The 23,292-nt window shown below is 37.2% G+C and overlaps 1 protein-coding gene across 3 annotated transcripts; it reads right to left on the bottom strand.

Moving 5' to 3' along the window:
- Positions 1 to 1,687: 1,687 nt before the first annotated feature.
- LOC118804321 (macrophage mannose receptor 1-like) lies at positions 1,688 to 22,895 on the bottom strand. Of its 3 annotated transcripts, none has more exons than XM_036564800.1 (7): positions 22,575 to 22,895; positions 9,568 to 9,609; positions 4,959 to 5,333; positions 3,097 to 3,432; positions 2,514 to 2,858; positions 1,953 to 2,315; positions 1,688 to 1,856 (listed from the first exon to the last, which is right to left on the bottom strand). In XM_036564800.1, exons 1-7 carry the CDS (start codon positions 22,636 to 22,638, stop codon positions 1,846 to 1,848), a joined length of 1,536 nt encoding a protein of 511 aa, XP_036420693.1. In that variant the 5' UTR covers positions 22,639 to 22,895; the 3' UTR covers positions 1,688 to 1,845. The 3 variants fall into 3 exon arrangements, with proteins under 3 accessions (XP_036420693.1, XP_036420695.1, XP_036420694.1); XM_036564802.1 differs by lacking the exon at positions 22,575 to 22,895 and adding an exon at positions 9,755 to 9,887; XM_036564801.1 differs by lacking the exons at positions 3,097 to 3,432; positions 4,959 to 5,333; positions 9,568 to 9,609 and adding exons at positions 15,705 to 16,040; positions 17,654 to 18,028.
- Positions 22,896 to 23,292: the final 397 nt, after the last annotated feature.

Below are 23,292 nucleotides of genomic sequence, written 5' to 3'. Positions count from 1 at the left end.
ATACCACAAATGCTTATTTTTGCTACTCTGCTTGTCTTCTATTGCTGTGCTTATCACAGTCACAACAGTGCGAGGAGAATGTTGACGGCTAAATTTCAGACTAGGAGCTCATAAATCAGATAAGAATGCATAAAATAAAATGCATATTAGCAGCTTAACAGATTGTGTGCGCTCCTTCTTTCTGAGTGCTTTTTGTACAAAATTATATGAAATTTTTATCCTTTGTGTGTTAGAAATAAAGCAGGTTCATTAAGGTGCATGAGGAGTGAATGAATTGAAATGATTCACAAACTAGTAGTCATGATTATCTGTATTTTTGTCAATACAGCAAAACTTTTACAGTCGGAGGGGAGTGTACGCTAACCAACGACTGCGAGTAAACTGATAAAACATGTAGAGTGCAGTGTAACTTATGACGTATGATGGTTCTAAAGCTCTGTCCTGAAAGCGATACCCGCTAAGGTTCCTTTTTCGTTAAAATGCTGCCCAAAGAAAGAGGCAGTGACTAGTTATTCAGCTGCCTCCAGAATAGAACGCACTAAACACTTTTTATGTTTAATATTAAAACATTTTGAGACTGAAAAAAAAAATGCTATTGTGCAATCCAGCATGAGTACAGTTCATCATGGCTAGAGATTCTGAAAGTTTGCTGTGGAAAAGTTTCAAAAGAAAGATCAAACTGTCAGAGGTTTTCCACTGAAATTAGCTAAAATAACAGTTGGTTCATCTGAGATGTTTTCATCTGCAATATTTAACTCTAGCTGGTGCAGCGAGAAAACAATGCAGTTTAATGCAATTAAAAGCAAATAATGACACACAGTGCTGATGCTTCACCATCTTTATTGCTTAACCAACAATTAAAACATTAAACAGAGGCAATACAATGAATGTAACCACAGCAATAATTAGTATGAAGTTAGCTTGAATAAAACCTTTAGTAAGAGTATTTTATATGTGTGTATGTGTACTTTTTCAGCAACTTCAGCAGTTTGTGTCATAACAAGAGTACAAACATCAGAAATAATACAGGATTTCATGAGTAAACATTTACAAGATATTACACAGAGCATTGGATAAATGGGATACACTCTGGAAGATAAACAAAACAAATTAAGTGACCTTGGGTTTGCGAAAGGCCCTATATAAATTATTATTATTATTATTATTATTATTATTATTATTATTATTAAATGCCTAGTGGAGTCTATTAAAGTCACCATATTAATAACATATATTAAACAAGATCCTAGTGGTTCCAGTACTGTAAAAAAACCTTACTTTCACTTTTACACTCTGTGTTTTGTTAAAATAAAAACATTTTAAGCTTGTAAGAGATTTAATTAACATATTCTTGACTTTATATTTTGCAGTTTCCAGTTTTGTATAATGGTGAATGTTATAAATTGTTTTAGTAAATTTAATACAAAAATTTAATAGTTTAATACATGTGTTAGTGTTATAAAACAGATGTTACAGTTGGAAATTAATTTAAAAAATCCACCACCAACGTTACGACTAGAAACACCTCTACTACAATGACTAATAATTACTATTGATTACTAGTTATCATAATAATCATCTTACCAAAAATAGCAATAAGAAACAAAAAAAAATAATCAAAATGTTATGATTTAAATGGAATAAAATACAACATATTTGATGTCTGGTTATCACCTTAAATCTCTATAGCAATTCTAAAAAGGTTTAGTTCCAAAACTTGAGATACATAAATAAAGTGTTAAGCATCTTGTTAGTTCCCATAATCTGTACAGAAATGCAAACATAGACAAGACAGCAACGTGAATCCACTGATGTTGAGGACAGATGATGGACCACAGCCTGTTTTCATATTTCATCTTCAAAAACATAAAATATGCAAAATTTTAAATGCAGTTCATAAAAAAGCATCTAAAGCCACAGACACTCAGATACTCGCAAACTGAGTAACTAACCTTCATAGGTGGTGCAGATGAAGTTGAGTTCCTGGTCCTCAGGCAGGCTGACCCACTGCTGACCTCCTCTAGACTGCACCGCTCCAGTTCTCTCTACAGAGCTGCAGTCTTCTTCTCCTGTCCCGTTACCTGGAGCCCAGTTCTGGTAGCAGATAGACTCTCCACTCACCCAGTACCAGAAGCTGAGGGTGCAGGTGTGACGCAGACCCAGCCACACATGTTCAGTGGAGGCTTTCTGTGCCACCTCCTTCACCCAGAGCTGGATCTCCTCAGAGTGAACTGAGACCAGATCCACATGATGATCTCTGCAGTATCTCAGAGCTTCTCTCCAGGTCAGATTCTGCTTGATCAAGATCAGCTTATCTGGAGACAGAAGGAAAACAGAAAAGGATCAGTGCATAATTTCGATCACAGTCCAGTTTACATAATCAGGTAAAGTGTGTTGAAGTCATGATCAGTGGCACATTATTTTACTAATAATGTGTAAATTCAAATACATAACTGCACTTGAAATTAGTAAATAAAATGCATGAATTATAGAAGAAGTGAAATGCAACTCACTCTGATGGCAGATGAATGGGAGTTGGCTGTTGCCGTTTAAATCATGCCATTGGCCCTGCTCAGCCATAAACACTGCAGTGCAGTTCTGATTTCCACCATTATTATCTGGCTGTGTTGATGCCCAGTATCGGAACAAGGAGGCACTCTGATCTGCCCACTTCCAGGAGTCGTAAAACAGGCCAATCCACACATCATTACTGACTGGATTTTTTGTTAAATCTAATATCTGCTGGTTCTCAGTCTGGTTCCTCACACTGACCAGGTCTGTGTAATGTTCTCTGCAGTAGCTCTGAGCTTCACGCCAGGTCTTTGCCTCCTTAATCAACATGTATGTAGAGTTTTTCCCTGAAAGTTTTTAACAATATACCATGAGCTACATCTTCACATATTTTGAATATTGTTAAACATGTACATTTGATATACTGCATATGTGTCTAAATAAATTTATATATATATATATATATATATATATATATATATATATATATATATATATATATATATTTCTTTTCAATTGATCTAAATTAAATAAGTAACTGAACATTCAACAAAATAATCTCACACATTTTAAAGTTCAACTCACCCTCAGAGCAGAGGAATGGAAACTTTCTTTCACAGTTTTGATCATTCCAGCGACCCCCGTCATTTATTTCAATATGAGCACAGTTCTCTATTCCAAGAAAATAATCTGGCTGGTTTTGCTTCCAGTTTTGAAATGAAGAGTAACTCTGATCTGACCACTTCCAGAAATCTCTGAACAGGCCGATCCAAACATTTTTTCCATTGGCTACCTTCTTTATCTCGTCATTCTCAGCCTGGTTCCTCACGCTGGTCAGATCTGTGTGATTCTTTCTGCAGTAGCTCTGAGCTTCATGCCAGCTCTTCATGTAATCAATAAATACATAACTACTTTTTCTTTCTGAAAAACATGAACAGCAAATTTTTTATTATTACGCACATATGGAAGCTTACATAACAAATGACATCCGCATATTTTTTGGATGCAAATGAAACCATGAACAAAGTAAAACATACAGAAAGCTTGTCAACTTTTGACCAAGGCAAAATAAGGTTAATGCAAACCGGGAGAAAGTAACCATTAAATTTACTCAGTTGAGTAAAAATTATGCTTCGTTCTCAGCAACAATTACTACTGAATGAATAGACACTAAACTTGCTTTTCCACTGAGAGGTACCGGCTCGACTTGACTCGACTCTACTTACCTTTTTTGGTTGTCCAATAGGCAAAAGTTGGTCCCTGGCACCCACAACTTTTTTTGTTATTATCCCTGTCAAGGTTCCAAGCGAGCTGAGCTGATAAAAAAGGTCAAATAAAAACACTACCGATGCCTGACTGGTCAGAGAGAATTGCTAAAAACATATCTAAACATAACGGCCATCCGGGAGGAGCTCGGAGTAGAGCCGCTACTCCTCCGCATTGAGAGGAGCCAGCTGAGGTGGTTTGGGCATCTGATCCGGATGCCCCCTGGACGCCTCCCGGTGGGGGTGTACCAGGCACGGCCTACCGGGACAAGACCCCGGGGTCGTCCTAGGACCCGCTGGAGGGATTATATCTCCAGGTTGGCCTGGGAGCAGCTTGGGGTCCCCGGGAATAAGCTGGAGGAAGTTGTGGGGGACAGGGTCATCTCATAATAATCTCATTGTTTGAACTCTGATGTAGTTTTTTCAAAACTCTTCTTTTTTGTCAGCAGTCATTTGGCTTGCTGCTATCAGGCTCAAGTTGAGTCAGGCCAAGTCAAGTTGAGCCAGGACAATGCAGTAGAAAAATAAAAATTTCAAGGAAAACGAAGCTACCAGAACTGTTTTGCCCCTCTCTTGCTGCAGCAAAACTTGAATAAAAACTGTAAAAACAGGTCTTGAAAGACATTCTCAATGTAGACATGTATCGTTGAAGTGTAATGGCTGTAGTTTCAAATTTGTGTTGTATATTAACATATTTGAAATGTTTACTGAAAGAATTTAGCAACTGCCAATTACGTCTATTAAAAGTCCGTTTTGAGTCAATTTCTTCACATTTCTTGTCTAAGTACAGAGAAACATGTCTATATTATTATCCAATAAGAGATTGAACAGTGGTATTGTACTTTCCAATACAGATGCTGGTGATAGAGATGAGTGTTTATTTTACCCTGTCTTACCTAACAGATCATGCAAAGTGATAACCAGCAGTAAAAAGTCCTGCTGCTACTTCTCAGGGATAAGGCTATTTTAAAATAAGGCATACCAGTGATCAGCAAATACATTCATACATTTATAAAAATGGTTGTCAGATCAACATAAAAAAACACTTTATGTGGTAAGAAGTACATAAACTATTTATTATTTCAATCAAAGTATTTTTTGAATAATAGTAGTTCAATTGTAAGTTACCACATGAAATATATTTACAGGTTGAAATGACAGTCATCATTTTTAAGTTCTTACCTTCAAAACACACGAAAGGAAATAAACGGCTACAGTCTTCATCATTCCAGTTTCCACCTGTATACATCTGAACACACACGTCCGTTCCAGCTTTACTGTTTGGTTCTCCCGTATTCCAGTTGCTGTATGACTGTCCTTCTCTGTAGACTGTTCCATCTTGCAGAGACCACTGCCAGGTCACTTTTTCTAGGCCGATCCAGACCCTAACAGATTTATCTTGCACAGTGTCATTCAGCTTCTTCATCTCCTCCATGTTGTTGATGGTGGCCAGATCAGTGTAGGTCTGTCTGCAGTAGCTCTGAGCTTCAGTCCAGGTTTTACTCTCATTCACAAAGATATACTGATGAGGAACGTATGCAGACAGACCATAGATAGCTGTGAGTAACATAAGAAAGAGGAGGATTTTTAGGGAGCATTTCACCGGAGCAAAACAAAAATATCAGGGTTTGATTTGTGCCAAAACAAGGAAGATCTGGATCCAAAACAGGATCTAGCAACTCTTCCAGTGGATTTCCCACCTAATGAAATTAATGTATGCACTAATCTGCAGATATGTTTCATGAAAAATTCAAATACATAATTTGTCCCCACAATACAATACAACAGATGAGAACAAAAATAGTTTTATGTGAGATCTTCGGTTAATTGCATGAACTGAATGATACTCATACACCCTGATTAAAAAAGGTACTAAACTGTCACTGGGGCAGGACCCCTCTTTTCACAGGGGTGGTACCCTCAAGGGTACATCTCAGTATCTTTAGTCAGGGAACATAATTGTACCGTAATCCATTAAAATTATATTATCTAATTTGTATTGACTCCGTACACCCCATCTCGTCTCCAGGCTTATTATTTTATTGTTCTGTTTTAAAACATTAGTTTATGAGAAGATATAAATATGTACTTTTCACCTGGAAAAACTTATTTAAGGTTCACAATTAGTCCTTAAAACCACTGTTGTACCTTTGAGGGAACATTTACACTGTTTGTACCATGTAGAACGAAAAATGTACCAGCACAGAACCTTTATTTCTAACAGTGTAGGTTAAATACGGTGATTGGTTATTTATCTAAAGAGCTTAGTAATGCTTAGCAAAACAGGCAAAACTTGACATGTCTTAGACTGTTTTCATCGTTTAAAAAGGTGATTTACCATATTTTATGAAAGCATGTCAGTAATAAAATGCAAGATGGCATTGCATTTGTATATTTGCCTTTTGGCATAATTCAAATGTTGAAAGGCAACCAGCACCTCTCCTCATTGCAATCACATATTCTCACCTATGAGATCATTCTGTCGCAATTTTTTTATTTTTTGAAAATGCCTTTGACCTGATTTCATTATAATTTTCATAGACTTTCGCCTGTCAAACATCTGAAAATTGTGAAATATAATGTTTTTGTATTCGAAATAGCATCCATGAGAGGGCCATTTAAATTAATAAATTCATACAAAATATAGGAATATGTTGTTTTCTTATATATTACATTTTCATTTTGCTACCCATATGCTTCCAAACTATTCTGTCATAATAGACAAAGGTAACACTTTACTCTAGGGCACTGTTCATCATCAGGACACTTACATACTGACATAAATGTTTTATGACAATGGACATAAACCTACATAAGCATTGGCCCTACTTTATATTGTCTCTAATAACTGTGTAGTTACACATTAACAACACATGCAACAGCAGTGTTACTACTAGCAATGTATTCACAGTTACAGATGGATTATTGTAGTAGAGCTCATGTAAAAAGACACACATCATCTTCAGTTTTTGCTTATGTATTTACACAAGTCTATCTTTATAGTGACAACAGCGTATTTTCTCTTATGAGTTCACATGTGTAATAGGGTGAACTGCCGTTTTTCCAAAAAAGACTTTTCTGATTGTAATAGTGGGTGTAATTGTCTATGTAATGTGAGTATTCACACTGCACCAGCACAGAAAATGCCAACTTTTCTAACAACATTCCTTCTGCTATGTTCAGCTGTAAGGAGCAGCTATATTTTTCCTGGGACAAAATGACCCAATGCATGTTTAATCATCTGAAAGAAACTTAAAAAATATTTTCCCTACAAACATTATCACAATTAATATCAATGAAATTAATATTAAGTGTAATCAACTTTTTTTCACACATTACAGACCACGGCTTGGATATAATAATTCACAAATTTTTCATTCAAACATAATTTACTAACTTTTTTTTCTGGACATTGGCAAAAACATTTTCGCCATGACATTTAACACATTTGATTTATTTCTTCTTTTTCAATACATTTAACATATTTTCTGTCATGGGGCATGTTGATTGATACCAGTGGTGGACAGTAATGAAGTAAATGTAATTCATTACTGTACTTAATTACTGTAATTAATACTGTATCTGTACTTTACTGAAGTCTTTTCCCTTTTGGGTGACTTTTTACTTTCACTCCACTCCATTTCAAAATCAAATATCTTACTTTTTACTCCACTACATGATGCGAAATCTGTCATTCCTTTTGGTTTATGTGCGCATAAAACCATAACATGTAAAAACCAAAGAAGTGTGAAGCAAAAACACCAATCAGGGCACAGTGGTCACTTTGTTTTGAGCTTGTTTTGACCTGTTGGACATACAGACCCAGTGCAACACACGGTTCAACATCAGTGCAGCAGCGGGGAGAGTCTATTCAATATAAATGATGAACTAACCTAACTTGGTGTAAATAGACCCCAATATAGAAATATGTACACATATGCAGTTGTGACTGACGTGTCTTTTTTTCTGAATTTATACAAACACATTTCATTTAATAGTAAATTTGTTTGGGCTAGTTTATGTTTATGAACAGAGACCTACAGATGCAGTTTAGTAAAGGAAACTCATTGGTGAATCTGAGTTTAAAGCAAGTTTTCATTAAACTCAAACTTGTAACTAAGTTCCAAATAAATCTTAAACTGAAACTTTGCTTGTTTGCAAAAAGTTATTTCAGAGCCACTCAGTTCTACCTAATGGAAATTGTTTGCATTCAGTGTTTGGTGCTTATGATAATTTTAATAGACATCAATTAGACTAATTAATGATATTCAATTAAAAAGATTGGTTTACCAAGAGTGACACTCGAGTATTTACACGTAAATCGAGTCTTGTTACAAAAATAGTAATAAGAGTCATAATTAATCTTGTAGTACTTTTACCTTTGATACTTTCAACTTTGTATTTGTAGAGGAAATTCATTCATTCATCATATTTAACCGTTAATTTAATTTAGCAGTTGGGAGAGCAGAGAAAGACAACGCTGTCCCCTTCAACTTCCTCTAGCTCATTCCGGGGGACCCCTGAGCAGCCTCAAAAACCCTTCACTGAGAGGCGTCCAGGGGGCATCCTTATCAGATGCCTGAACCGCCTCAACCGACTCCTCTCAATGTGGAGGAGTAGCGGCTCTACTCTGAGCTCCTTCCAGATGACTGAGCTCCTCACCCTGTCAAGTAGAGTGTAGCCCACCACCCTGCAAAGAAAGCTCATTTCCACTGCTTGTATTTGCAATCTCATTCGTTCGATCATTACCCACAGCTCATGACCACAGGTGAGGGCTGGGATGTTGACCGATTGGTAAACAGAGAGCTTTGCCTTATGGCTCAGCTCCTTCTTCACCACTGCAGTCCAGTACAGTGACTGTATTACTGCTGCCACCTGTCAATTTAATTATTTTTTTATTACTTTAACATCACATGACAGTCTAGGATAACCTGAGTCATTAATTATTCAGTAATTAGTCAGTAATTATTGATCTCACATTGATTTTCCCAGTCTACTCATCTTTTAGCAGACTGGACCCGCTGTCTCCTCCACTTTCAGCTCTTAGAAAGATTATTTCTTTCTGCTTATCTGTCTCCTCCTGTGACTTTCTGTCTACAACCAGTCATAAAACAGTCTATGTGGATCTGTGTTTTAGAACCTCGGGTATTCAAATTAGCCAGTTTGCAGGTGACGTTAAAAATATTTCATGACCCCCTTTGTCACAACCAAACCATGAATGTTGAGGCTGGAAAAAAATGCCAAAAAAACTTAGCCTGCCTTCCAGAGCTTGTAGCCATTCCACAGAGCTTGTGTTTGATAAGGTGTCTTGTAGCACCACTTATGTTATGCCTCTAGGAAAATGCTACCAATGTAGTCCCAAATGTTTGACACCATGAACACATAGCAACATCAGTAGAATTGCAGCATCTACTACAAAAAAGTGTGTGTGTATATATATATATATATATATATATATATATATAGATAGATAGAGAGAGAGAGAGAGAGAGAGAGAGAGAGAGAGAGAGAGAGAGAGAGATAGATAGATAGATAGATAGAAAATGACAACTAAACACTGCTCAAAATGCTTCTATACCAACTCTTCTGCCTGAAACACATACAATTCAAGCACACAAGCATCTCTTACAAGTGTTGTCCATAAACACAAAAATGTAGATAGATAAATACACATGTTAAAGAAGGCAGCTGTAAGGAACCATCTTCCAGACACATACTAAGCTTATTCACTGGTTTCTAGTTTACTATAAGAGTAAATTAATCTCTTAATTGAGACAAAGTTCACACTGACCTGAGAGAAGGAAGAAGACTGAAATCCATTTCTGATCCATTTCTGAGAGACAAATGTATTTCATCACTTAGATGTTTGGATCAAACCTATGATGTTAATCTAATTTCACAACATTGCTGCACTGTAACAATTATGCCATGTAATAAATATCATAGGAAACAGAACGACTTAGAGGAGTTCTACTCACACTACTAATGTGAATGATAAAGAATCCTGGAGGGAAGTGCTCTCTTTTTCTCCAGTGTATATATTTTTTTCTCTTGTGATGTGTTTCTGATCCTCTCCAACTCACGTTATGTTCACATATGGTGTAGCACCTCTTTATATCTCCACGCTCCAGCTCTTTTACATGTATTCCTAGAGACATAACAGGACAGTATTTTATCAGTTTCATCAGCCCGTCAGCAGTGAAGAGGATATGTAAAGCTCTTTGCATGATTCAGACATGCAAAATGACCCAGGCTGATTTTCAAAGCAAAGGACACATGTTATCAGTGTTTCCTTTCTAGGCCTCTGGTGTCAACCAACACGGACGTGCAACAAATTCGATTATATATATAGTTCACACATATTTCCTGAAACTGTGGAGTCTGTCTTTCAATTCCATCTCAATGTGAGAATTTATATAAGATTTACTTCCAGAGTTATGAGGCTATGATGACAGAATTAAATTACATGTCATCTGCCTTTCACCATGTGTAATTGGTGGATTCATGTGTCTGTCTATGCCTGTGTCAAACTGACCACTGAACACTCATTAAGGACTGACTGATTAGGCCGGAAACCCTTCAATCTTCATTCACTCCACATCGGAGACACATGGAAAGAGTTACTTCATACTGATGGTGAAGTTGCTGCAACGGTTTTGGAAAGCAGTGACGAAGATAACACAGCATTTCGATATGAACTATATGGGTATCATCATATGTGCAAGTGCCTTTAGAGGCAAATTTAAGAAGACATGGAAAAATCAAGAAAATCCCATAGACTTCAGATGGTTAGACTAAGGTTCATAAAACCAATATGACTAGATTTTTAGTGGTAGAATTTCAGTGTATAGGCCATACATCAAACTGCCTTCTTAGCCTCATTGAATGAATGGTGCCTGCTAGCATAATCAGTACATTGTCCATATTCTTATCAATCCATATCAATCTAAGGCATAATAGGGCCTCAGATCATCATGCCAGCATATAAAGTGCTTTGTTTACACATACCAGTGTATGAAACAAAAGTATATGTGAAATCTTACATATTCAGTCATTTTTACAGTTGTTTTTTCTCTCTTCCCATCATTCTGAACATGTGGCTGAAAGGCCAGCTTCTTTCAGTTCTACTTTTGAGAGAACACAGTTTCATGCTTCTAATGTTCCTCCCCAAACAACCTACAATAGTCCACAATCAAAGGAGGAGCAGGTGGGAAAGACAGCAACTCCACCTCTCCACTACCATGGTCCAATCCCCTTAGTGACCTGCCACTGGGGTCAAAAGTGAGAAATGACCCAGTGCCTGGGCCTAGTCCAAGGAGGCTGGATGGGGGAGGCATCATCACCATGGGAGTTTTTTGGAAGCAAGTGCTGCTTCCTGCAGCCATGCGGGGTTCAGCATCAGTTTCCTGGGGTGGAAGTGCATCAGGAGGAATTAAATCACAAAGAGGTTTAATAATAAAACTATTTCAGACTGGTATTTTGTAGTCCAGCATGAGTACAATTCATCATGGATAGACATTCTCACAGATTGCTGTGCTAAAGTTTTCAAAACAAGACCAAACTGTCAGAGCTTGGTTTCTACTAGAATTAGCTGAAATAACAGCTGGTTTAATGTTCCTACTACAATTTTTAACTCTGGTGCTGAGTGTGGTTAAAGCTGGTGCTGTGACAAAAATGCAATTTAATGCAAAGAAAAGCAATTAGAGACATGCAGTGCCAAGACCTTCACCAACTTTATTGCTTAACCAAGAATTTAAAGAATAAAACAGAGGCGATAGAAAAAATGTAAACACAGCAATGATTAGTATGAAGTTAGCTTGAATAAAACCATTAGTGATAACATTATGTAACTTCAGCAGTTTGTGTCATAACAGGAGTAGAAACATCACAAATACAGGATTGCATGAGTAGAAATTTACAAGATATTACACAGAACATTGGATAAATAGGATATATTCTAGTAGACCAACAAATGCCTAGTGGTCAACATATTGGTCGTAAAATATGTAAAATAGGATCCAAGTGGTTCTAGGACTGTAAAAAAGTTTCACTTTTACTCTCTGGGTTTGGTTAAAACAAAAACATTTTAAGTTGGAATATATTTAATTAAAAAGTTCTTGACTTTATATGTTGCAGTTTTACAGACTACTGTTGGCTCCCAGGTTGCTAGTGTCATAAAGCAGATGTTACAAATGGAAATGATTGAAGAAACATCCACCACCAATATTACTAGTAACATCTCTACTACAACTACTAATAATTATTACTGATTACTAATTATCACAATCATAATAGTCATGATACCAATACTAATACTCACAACTACACAAAAAGAAAAAATCAAGATAAAAGAATACAATTATGACATACACTAAAACATACACTATATGGACTAAAGTTGCTTCCACTCTTCTGGGAAGCTTTCTACAAGATGTTGGAGTGTCTCTGTTGGAATATTTGCCCGTTCACCCAGAAGAGCATTTGTGAGGTCAGACAGTGATGTTGGACAAGAGGGCCTGGCTCGCAATCCCCTTTCTAGTTCATCCTAAAGGTGTTTGATGGGGTTGAGGTCAGGGCTCTGTGAGGGTCAGTCAAGTTCCTCCAGCCAAACTCAACCAGCCAGGCCTTTATGGAGCTGCTTTGTGCACTGGGGCTCAGTCATGCTGGAACAGAAAAATGTTCTTCCCCAAACTGTTCCCACAAAGTTGGAAGAACACAATTGTCCAAAATGTCTTGGTCTGTCGAAGCATTAAGATTTCCCTTCACTGGAACTAAGGGTTCTAGGCCAACCCCTGAAAAACAACCCTATAGTATTATCCCTCCTCCACTAAACTTTACAGCTGGCACAATGCAGTCAGGCAGGTAACGTTCTCCTGGAATTTGCCAAACCCAGACTCGTCCATCCGACTGACAGACAGTAAAGCGTGATTCATCACTCCACAGAATACATTTCCACTGCTCCAGAGTCCACTGTTGGCATGCTGTACAACCTGACTTGTGGCAGAGGTGGCATCCTATGACAGTGCCACATTTAAAGTCACAGTGCTCATCACAATGATCCATTCTACTGCCAGTGTTTGTCTATCAAGAGTGCAAGGCTATGTGTTTAGATTTATCTACCTCTTAGCAATCTGGTTAAAACACCTGAACTCTTATATATATCTAGAAAAGTGCATTTCCTGAAGGAAACGCGGAATGGTTGCGCCGCGGTTACTATGGAATTCTATAGGAGGAATGAGGGATGAAAAAGGTACTCATAGAGGAGTGTGGGTCAGTATGGCTATGGATTAGAGCTTGTAGACCTGAGCTGAAAGAGTACATGTACTTTGGGGGTTGTTGAGAAGGAGACATATTAGGGCCTTGTTGCGAAAGAAAATAAACGGGATTCAAGGAAGGAATGAGGGATGAAAAATGACAAATAGCGGAGTGCGGGTCAGTATGGCTATGGATTAGAGCTTGGGGATGTGCCCTGAGTGAGTACATGCATTTCGGTGGTTGTCGGGCAAAGAAGCAATAGAGTTTGGGTGGTGGTAAAAATGAATTGAACTCTATGGGAGGAACAAAGGATGAAAAAATAACAAATAGAGGAGTGTGGGTCAGGATGGCTGTGGATTAGAGCTTGGGGACCTGCCCTGAATGAGTCCATGCATTTTGGTGACTGTTGGGCGAAGAAGTAATAGAGTTTGAGTAGTGCCAAAAACGAATGGGACTCACTGAGAGGAACGAGGGATGAAAAAATGACACAAAGACGAGTGCGGGGCAGTATGGCGGTGGATTAGTTCTTGTGCTAGCTAAGTCCAATTCCACCTTAAAAGTAGTTCCACCTTAAAACAATCATTATGTGTGCTGACACTGCTGAGCATTAGGCTGGGAGCGCGTGAGACATTGGGCTCTGTGCGTGAGTCTAGATGGGTGTGTGAGTTAACGGGCCATTGTGACATCATGTCTGGCATGCTGCCAACAGTCCGCTCAATGTAAGTCTATGGGAGAGACGAAAGAGGGAATAAAACGACAAACGGATGAGTGTGGGTCAAAACGACAGTGGATTCATGCTTGGGGGCCTGCCCTGAGATAGTGTATCAAAAACGGTGTCGATCGGGCAAGGAGAAGTGCCTTAGATTAGCATGCAAATGTTCACCCCATTCATTCTCTATGGGAAAAAATTCCGCAAAATTCCCTCGCTACACGGAATCCGTGCATCCGATCAAAAAGTTGTATACAAGCACACATCACACAATCAGGTCGGACAATCTGGAGTTGGAACGGGTGTTGATATCTCGAAAGCTGCAGGACTAGTTACACGGCAAAGAAACGGCAGAAAAATATGAATAAAAATAATAATAGTAATAATAATATAAATTGCATAACAATATAGTTGTAAATAAGAGGTGTGTCCCAATACTTTATTCTATATAATGTATTTAATGTCTGGCTATCACCTTAAGTCTCTATAGCAATTCTAAATAGGTGTAGTTCCAAAACTAAAACACAAACAATAAAAAAAAGTGTTAAGCATCATATATATATATATATATATATATATATATATATATATATATATATATATATATATATATGTCAAAATGTTAAATGCAGTCTACACACACTCAGATATACACCAACACACAGAGTAACTAATCTTCATAGGTGGTGCAGATGAAGTTGAGTTTCTGGTCCTCAGACAGGCTGACCCACTGCTGACCTCCTCTAGACTGCACCGCTCCAGTTCTCTCTACAGAGCTGCAGTCTTCTCCTCCTGTCCCGTTACCTGGAGCCCAGTTCTCGTAGCAGACGGAAAAGCCACTCACCCAGTACCAGAAACCCTGAGTGCAGGTGTACCGCATACCCAGCCACACATCTTGAGTGGAGGCTTTCTGTGCCACCTCCTTCACCCAGAGCTGGATCTCCTCAGAGTGAACTGAGACCAGATCCACATGATGATCTCTGCAGTATCTTAGAGCTTCTCTCCAGGTCAGATTCTGCTTGATCAAGATCAGCTTATCTGGAGACAAAATGAAAAAGGAAAAGGATTCATGTATAATTTATAATTAACACAGTCCAGTTTACAGAATCAGGTTAAGTGTGTTGAAGTCATGATCAGTGACACATTATTTTACTAATAACGTGTAAATTCAAATACATAACTGCACTTGAAATTAGTAAATAAAATGCATGAATTATAGAAGAAGTGAAATGCAACTCACTCGCGTGGCAGATAAATGGGAGTTGGCTGTTGCCGTTTACATCATGCCATTGGCCCTGCTCAGCCATAAACACTGCAGTGCAGTTCTGATTTCCACCACAGTTATCTGGCTGTGTTGATGCCCAGTATCGGAACAAGGAGGCACTCTGATCTGCCCACTTCCAGGAGTCGTAAAACAGGCCAATCCACACACTGTTATTAACTGAATTTTTTGCTAAATCAAATATCTGCTGGTTCTCAGTGTGGTTCCTCACACTGACCAGGTCTGTGTAACGTTCTCTGCAGTAGCTCTGAGCTTCTTGCCAGCTCTTTGCCTCCTTAATCAATATGTATGCAGAACTTTTCTCTGAAAGTTAACAATACATGTTGAGCTACGTCTTTGAATATTTTGAATATTTATGAATGTTTCTTCTTCTATAATGTAGATGTGTCTAAATAGATTTTTTCATGTTGATATTTCAGTCCAATTCAATTTGATATTCCACCTGTACACATGTTCATTTGCATCATGGCTTGACTAACAATGGCCTGTATTTATCAAGCATTGCAAAGTAAGAACACTTTGCATCAGTTCGTGTAATTCCAATCAGTGTTATATAAGCTGATCCCAGACCAGCATTCTTACTCTGATAAGTTTGATAAATATGGCCCAATGTGTGAAATTAAGTAAGTAACTAAAATTACACACAAAAAAAACATTGAACACATTTTAAAATTCAACTCACTCTCAGAGCAGATGAATGGAAACTTTGTTTCACAATTTGCATAATTCCAGTAGCCCCCGTCAGTCATTACTATATGAGCACAGTTCTCTTTTCCACTAGAAATATATGGCTGGGTTTGCTTCCAGTATCGGAATGAGGAGTAACTCTGATCTGACCACTTCCAGTAGACTCTGAACAGGCCGATCCACACAGTTTTTCCATCGGCTACCTTCTTTATCTCATCATTCTCAGTCTGGTTCCTCACACTGGCCAGATCAGTGTAGTGCTCTCTGCAGTAGCTCTGAGCATCATGCCAGTTCTTCATGCCACTAATAATTACATAACTACTTATTTCTCCTGAAAAATATTAGCAGCAAATTTGTCATGTATTTTAAATAAATTTTTCATCACTATGCACATAGAGATGCAGACAGCATAATAAAACACATCTGCATAACTTTGGATGCAAATGAACCAATGGAAAAAAAAAGAAAAACATTTAGAAAACAAATTCAGTTATAAAAAGGTAAATAACCCAATTTGCCACATATTCACCATCAACTGTACAGAAAATCCTTCAGAATATATTAATATTAGTTTTAACATGGTAATAAACCCTTTTACGTCTAGTAAATATCTTTTAAAACTTTTAAACTTTTAAACTTTTAAACCATTTCATAGAATCAGGAAAAACATACTAAAGTAAGGTGGTACCTAACAGTGCACAACACATTTTCAAGAACAACTCAGAATGTGACTGACACATAGTCATATCCTTGTAATGAGATGACTATATCTAACTAAAACATCACTTTACAATCAGATCGAAAGGCTGTTGCAAGTTTATGGTTGAACTCCCAAATAAAAGTTATACTTCATTATGGAAACACTTTATTTTAAGTGGTCTAGATTACTTACAAAAACTCTTAACAGGATATCCATAACATATCAGCAAATCAGCAGTGAAGTAGCAGTAGTAAAGCATCTGAATACATTGAGGTAAATATTTTGAAGATGCACTGTTGACGCATTACTTACATTAAGTAGATGTACTGGTAATATGTTACATTACTTAGACTTTATATGGTACTTCCACTGAGCAAAACCTAACCTTACCCACCCTTAACCAAATACTAAACTTGACCCTGGCCCTAATCCTAACCCTAATCTTAATCTCAACCAAAAACCTAATCCTAATGCTTACCTTGGCCCTAATTCTAACCATATCCTTAACTTCAACCTTGGCCTTTATCCTAACCCTCACCCATGGCCCTAATCCTAACCCTAACCTTAACCAAATCCTAATCCAGTAAAGCTCCAGGTACAGAATGGTGTCAGTGTGTCTATAACAGCTTGTTGAGGATGTTGATGGTCTGTATTAAATCTATTACATGTTCAGTGTCCTCTCAGGTTAAACATCTACAGATATGAATTTAGACACCAAATAAAGTGAAAAACAGCTGAATCCAGCAGATTATGAATAAATTTTATTCAGGCAATTCATTAAATGTCTGTTCATAATCTACTGAATGTTTTCACTGCTGCTACATCAAGAATATGTTGTTGATAAGTTACTGACAGTCTGTTAAGTGTTTATTTCATCTAAAATATAAAAAGATAAAGTGTCACTGTAGAAGAACAGGATTTGTTTGACATTCTCTCATGTCTCATGCTATGAGTTGATATCTACTGACAGAATTCATCAACTGTCAATTACTTCTATTATAAGTCAGTTTTGATCCAATTGCTTTACATTTCTTGTCTAAGTACAAAGAAACACATCTATATTATTGTCCAACAAAATGGTCAACAGTGGTAATTTACTTTCCAGTACAGATGCTGGTGATAGAGGTCGATGGTTCAGTTGTATGTTACCACATGAAGTATTTTTCAATAGGTTGAACTGACAACCATTTTTTTTTACAGTGTAATCCATATGTCCTTATTAGTCATCATTTCCAAGTTCCTACCTTCAAAACACACAAAAGGAAATAAACGGCTACAGTCGTCATCATTCCAGCTTCCATCTCCATTCAGCTGCACACACATCTCCTTTTTAGCATTACTGTTTGGTTCTCCCGCAGTCCAGTTACTGTATGACTGTCTTTCTCTGTAGACTGTTGCATCTTGCAGAGACCACTGCCAGGTCACTTTTTCTAGGCCGATCCAGACCCTAACAGATTTATCTTGCACAGTGTCATTCAGCTTCTTCATCTCCTCCATGTTGTTGATGGTGGCCAGATCAGTGTAGGTCTGTCTGCAGTAGCTCTGAGCTTCAGTCCAGGTTTTACTCTCATTCACAAAGTGATACCGATGAGGAACGTATGCAGACAGACCATAGATAGCTGTGAGTAACATGAGAAAGACGAAAGATTTTTAAGATCAATTTCAATGGAGCGACACAGAAAAGGTCAAATCAGGGATGATTTGTGCCAAAACAAGCTAGATCTGGATCCAAACTCCTCCCAAACTGAATCCAGAAACTGTTTCAGTGGATCTCCCACATTAAGAATACATGTATGCACTGACATGCAGATAAGTTTAATGACATATTAAATTAATTGATATATCCCCATAACAGAATGCTGCAGATCAGACTACACTACAAGACACGGACTTCTACTAAATTACAGGAAACATACATAAACCCCCTTTGGACAATGGACATAAACCTACATAAGCATTAGTCCTACATTATATCAAGTGTCTCTAATAACTGTGTCATTACACATTAACAATATATGCAATGATATTCTAACTACTTGTGATGTTTTCATGGATTACTGTAGTTCAGTTCATGTAAATGAACACATTTCTACTTCTCAAGTTGAAATGTGTCCATCCATCTTGAAAGTTGTAATAGCATATTTTCTCTTATGTAATTACACACTTTTTTTTTTCCAAAAGACTTTTCTGATTGTAATAATAGGTGCAGTTATCTACATTAAAAACTGAAATTGATACACATGTATATAAATAAACTGTACTACTGTAATCGGTCTGTTACAGTGAATAAATCACTGTGGTCACATTGTAATTGCATTTATTATTAACATGTAACTAAACAGTAATTAGAGACACAATATGAAGTAGGACCAATGCTTTAGATATAAGCTTGTATTTCCTAATTTTGATGTCAAGTTTACAATTTGTTTGTGTCATGACACTTTCTGGGGTGAAGACACAGGTGTATGTTAGTGTATGTCACAGTAACTTAATGCTTTTAATATGACATCATTTGCCAAGTCAGGCATTTTTCTGTGGCACACATCAGTATTGCTATGAAAAAATATGAAAAAATCCTTAACTCTTCCAAAAGAAAGGTTAATGTCTGTATGTATGTATGTATGCATGTATGTATGTATGTTGTTTTTTATAATCAGTTTAGACAACTAGAAATACGATGTGCACAATGCAAGAAATGATCATAAAATACTACTTGTAAGAATGAGTTGAGTCACAGAATACAAAAGTAAAAAAAAGAATGACAGCAAAAAAGGAAGTAAGACAAATAATAGAAGGAATCAAGGAAATAAAAAGAAAGAATTAAAGCAGAAAACATGAGGTTTTGATGAGTTCAAGTTTAAAAATGATGAGAAAAGGAATGAACAAAGAGAAGTGAGGAGGTTATGCAGCCATAGCAAGGCTGAAAGGGAAAGCAGAGTGCAGAAAAAAAAATAATAAACAAGCACAGCCAATCAAATGCAAGGCCATTACAACATCATCAATGGCATTTGAAATTGTCTTAAACTGTCTCAGGATTTCCCCAAAGAAGATGGAAAATGTACAACTTTTAACTAAAATATGTATTTTTTTTACATATAAAAATTTATGAAAATGTAAAAATAGGTAGGAATTGAGTCTGTGTGCTAAATAGTTTGTGCTGTGTTAATTACATACTGCCAACTAGAAAAAAAAAAATTATATCTGTTTAATAAAATATGTGCAATAAAGTATATTTTCACCCAAAGTACACTATTCATGTTAGAAAGACTAGTTTAGTTTTAAAAAAAGGTAAACGTTATAAATTCATAATAGGTACAGTAGTATTTGAATTGGGAGGCACCGAATAGTTGGGAAAATAAGAAAAACTTTTCATGTTTTCATTCTACTTATTGTCTGTAGATTTCATCAACAACAGCATACCATGATAAAGCAATTGAAATTCATAAACTTAAAAAGCATAAAAGAGCAATAAATATTATAGAAGATTTTGAATGCAAAGACAAAAAAATTGCAAGGCATTTTGTGTTTGTGAGGGACCTTCCATTCCAAACACATGGTCACCTTGATTTTCATTTAGTTCATCTACATATGTTTGTGAAGGTTTATTTGTATTTATTGACTTCATTTTCTGTTTATAGCCAGTCAAACACATTCTGTTTGAATCTGTGTTTTAGCACGTCCAGTATTCAAATTAGCCAATTTGTGATTAACGTCATTTCAACAGCAGGTCGTAGTAAATCAAGACCAAACTGGAACAAGCTGCAGGTTTTGCATACTGCTTAGTAAATGGTCCTTATGAATATACAAATCCATTTTCAAAAATGTTGGGATGCTGTGCAGAAGTAAATAAAAATAGAATGTAGTGATATAAAAATCATCTAAACCATTTTTTTTTTTTTACCCAATTTTCTCCCCAATTTAGTCGTCTCCAATTCCACCCGCTAGTTAGGACTCCCCCAATCACACGATGCTATGAACGCTAGGAGGGCGAAGGCTAACACAGGCTTCCTCCGAGACCTGTGAAGCACCACCACTTCTTTTCGAACTGCCACTCATGCAACATTATTGGACAGCCGAACGCGCTCGGAGGAAAGCGCCAACCGCCAGATCTGTTACGTCAGCTAACAGACGCCTGCGCTGACTAGCATTGCGCTGAGTGATGGGGGGAGAGGGAGGGACCATCCTACCCACTCAGAGAGAGCAAGGCCCATTGTGCTCTCTCGGACTCCCGGCTACGGATGGCTGTAGCATCACCAGAGATCGAACTCGCGATCTCCTGATGATAGGGCCAACGCTTAGACGGTTGCGCCACTCGGGAGCCCTAAACCATATTTTTAAAGGAAAATACTACAAAGACAACATATAAACTGAGAAATTATATTGTTTTTTGAAGAACATCTGCCCATTTTGAATTCGATGCCAACAACACATTCCAAAAATGTTGGGACGGGGACATGTTTGCCACAGTGTTTCATCACCTTTTCTTTTAACAACACTCTGTAAGTGTTTGGGAACTGAGGAGACCAATTGCTATAGTTGATATCAGCTCAGGGTCTCATTTGTTGTAGTTTTCATTTAAAAATATTTTCAATAGGTGACAGATCTGGACTGCAGGCATGTCACTTTAGCACGAGCCATGCTGTTGTAATACATGCATTGTCTTGCTGAAATAATCAAGGCCTTACTTGAAAAAGACGTCATCTGGATGGCAGCATATGTTGACAAAACATGTATATATCATTCAGCATTAATGGTGCCTTCACAGATGTGCACGTCACCCATGCCATGTGAACAAATGCCCCCTATATCATCCTGAATACTGGCTTTTGAACTGTGCACTGATAACAAGATGAGTGGTCTTTAGCCCGGAGGACACAGTGTCCATGATTTAAATGAGCTCGGGCCCAGAGAAGGTGGCAGCATTTCTGGGTCCTGTTTATATATGTTCTTTTCTTTGTGTTTTAGATTTTTAACTTGCATTTGTGGATGTAGTGATAAACTGATTTTACAGACAGTGGTTTTCAGAAGTGTTTCAGAAGAGTCCATGCAGTGATTTCCACTGCAGAATCATGTCTGTTTTTAATGCAGTACCGCCTGAGGTCCCAAAGACCATAGCCAGCAAATACTGTTTTTTGGCCGTGTCCCTTGCATACAGAGATTTCTCTAGATTCTCTGAATCTTTTAATTATATTATGTACCATAGATGATGAAACACAAAAGTTCTTTGCTATTTTGGGTTGAGAAATGTTATTCATGAATTGTTGCACTATTTGATTGTGTAGTCTTTCACAGAGTGGTGACCCCCTCCCCATCTTTACTTCTGAAAGACTCAGCCTCTCTGAGATGCCCTTTTTATACCCACTCATCTTAATGTCCTGTTGACAAATAACCATTAGTTTTTTTTTTTTATTTATTTTTTTTTAGCATTACACAACTTTACCAGCCTTTAGTTGCCCCTGTCCCAACTTTTTTGGAACGTGTTGTTGGCATCAAATTCAAAATTGGCATACATTTTTCGAAAAACAATACAATATCTCATTTTCAACATTTGATATGTTGTCTTTGTACTATTTTCAGTGAAATACAGGGTTTAAATGATTTGCATATCATTGCATTTTGTTTTTATTTACATTCAGCAGAGCTTGTGTTTCATAAGGTGTATGTCTTGTAGAAATACTTTTTTGTCCCCTGTTAGGATAAAACCTTGTATCTCCATTTTTTTGCTTGTCAGGTTTTGACATAATTTGAAAATGCTTGTTGCTCTTTAATTTGACCATATATTTCATGATTAATAGACCAAAAGAAATAGCCCAAAATGACCTGGGAAAAAAATGAATGGTTCCATTGACTTACATTAAAAGTAAGTTTTTTTTTCTCCTGTAAAGTTATCATTTTGGAGATATGAAGTTTTGTTCCAACATAAGCAATATATATTTACACAAATAATTAGGCACTGCTCAAAATGCTCCTATGCAAACTTACACCTGAAACACCTACAATACAAACACACAAGCATCTCTTACAGGTGTTGTCCATAAACACATAAATGATAAGAAGTAGATACTGGCTGAAGAAGACAGCTATAAGGAACCATCTTCCAGACACATTCATTGGTTTCTAGTTAGAATAAAGTAATCTCTTAGTAGAGACAAAGTGCACACTGACCTGAGAGAAGGAAGAAGACTGAAATCCATTTCTGATCCATTTCTGAGAGACAAGTGTATTTCATCACTCAGATGTTTAGATCAAACTTGAGATGTTATTCTAATTTCACAACTTTGGCGCACCATAACAGTTACATCATGTAAGGAAAACAGAACGACTTAGAAGAGCTTTCCTCACGCTATAAATGTGAATGATAAAGAATCCTACAGGAAAATGTTCTTCTTTCTCCAATGTATATAATTTCTCCCCCGTGATGCGTTTCTGCCCCTCTCCAACTCACATTGTGTTCATATACAGTATCTCATCTCTTTATACCTTCAGGCTCCAGCTCTTCTACGTGTATTCCCAGACAGATGCCATGACAGTCTTGTATTGTTTCATCATTCATTATTGTATTGTTCCCATCAGCAGGGACTGTGGCAGTTCCAGTAAATGTTTTGACCAGCTCTTTGCATGACACAGATGCAAAATGACCAAGGTTGATTTTCATAACAAATAGCACCTCATTATCAGAGATGAATGTTATCACTGTTTCCTTTGTAGGCCTCTTGGGTCAACAAAGTCTCCTGAGCATCAAATTTGATGTTTCTATATATGTTTATGTTCTAGGCCAACCCCTGAAAAACAACCCCATAGCATTATCCCTCCTCCACCAAGCTTTACAGTGGGCACAGTGCAGTCAGGCAAGTAACATTCTGCTGGCATTCACCAAACCCAA

This window comes from Colossoma macropomum, unplaced genomic scaffold (genome assembly GCF_904425465.1).
Source record: "Colossoma macropomum unplaced genomic scaffold, Colossoma_macropomum, whole genome shotgun sequence".
In the NCBI taxonomy this organism is placed as follows: domain Eukaryota; kingdom Metazoa; phylum Chordata; class Actinopteri; order Characiformes; family Serrasalmidae; genus Colossoma; species Colossoma macropomum.
This window is presented reverse-complemented; position numbering and strand designations above follow the sequence as displayed.

What these genes read in the sequence shown, in the direction of transcription:
- LOC118804321 (XM_036564800.1), bottom strand. Translation starts at nt 22,638, where the DNA reads ATGAAATACACTTGTCTCTCAGAAATGGATCAGAAATGGATTTCAGTC. An exon ending in AGTCTTCTTCCTTCTCTCAG is followed by an intron (nt 9,610 to 22,574) that starts GTCAGTGTGCAC and finishes TTTGTCTCTCAG; the next exon opens with AAATGGATCAGAAATGGATT. An exon ending in TCCTTTCGTGTGTTTTGAAG is followed by an intron (nt 3,433 to 4,958) that starts GTAAGAACTTAA and finishes CATGTTTTTCAG; the next exon opens with AAAGAAAAAGTAGTTATGTA.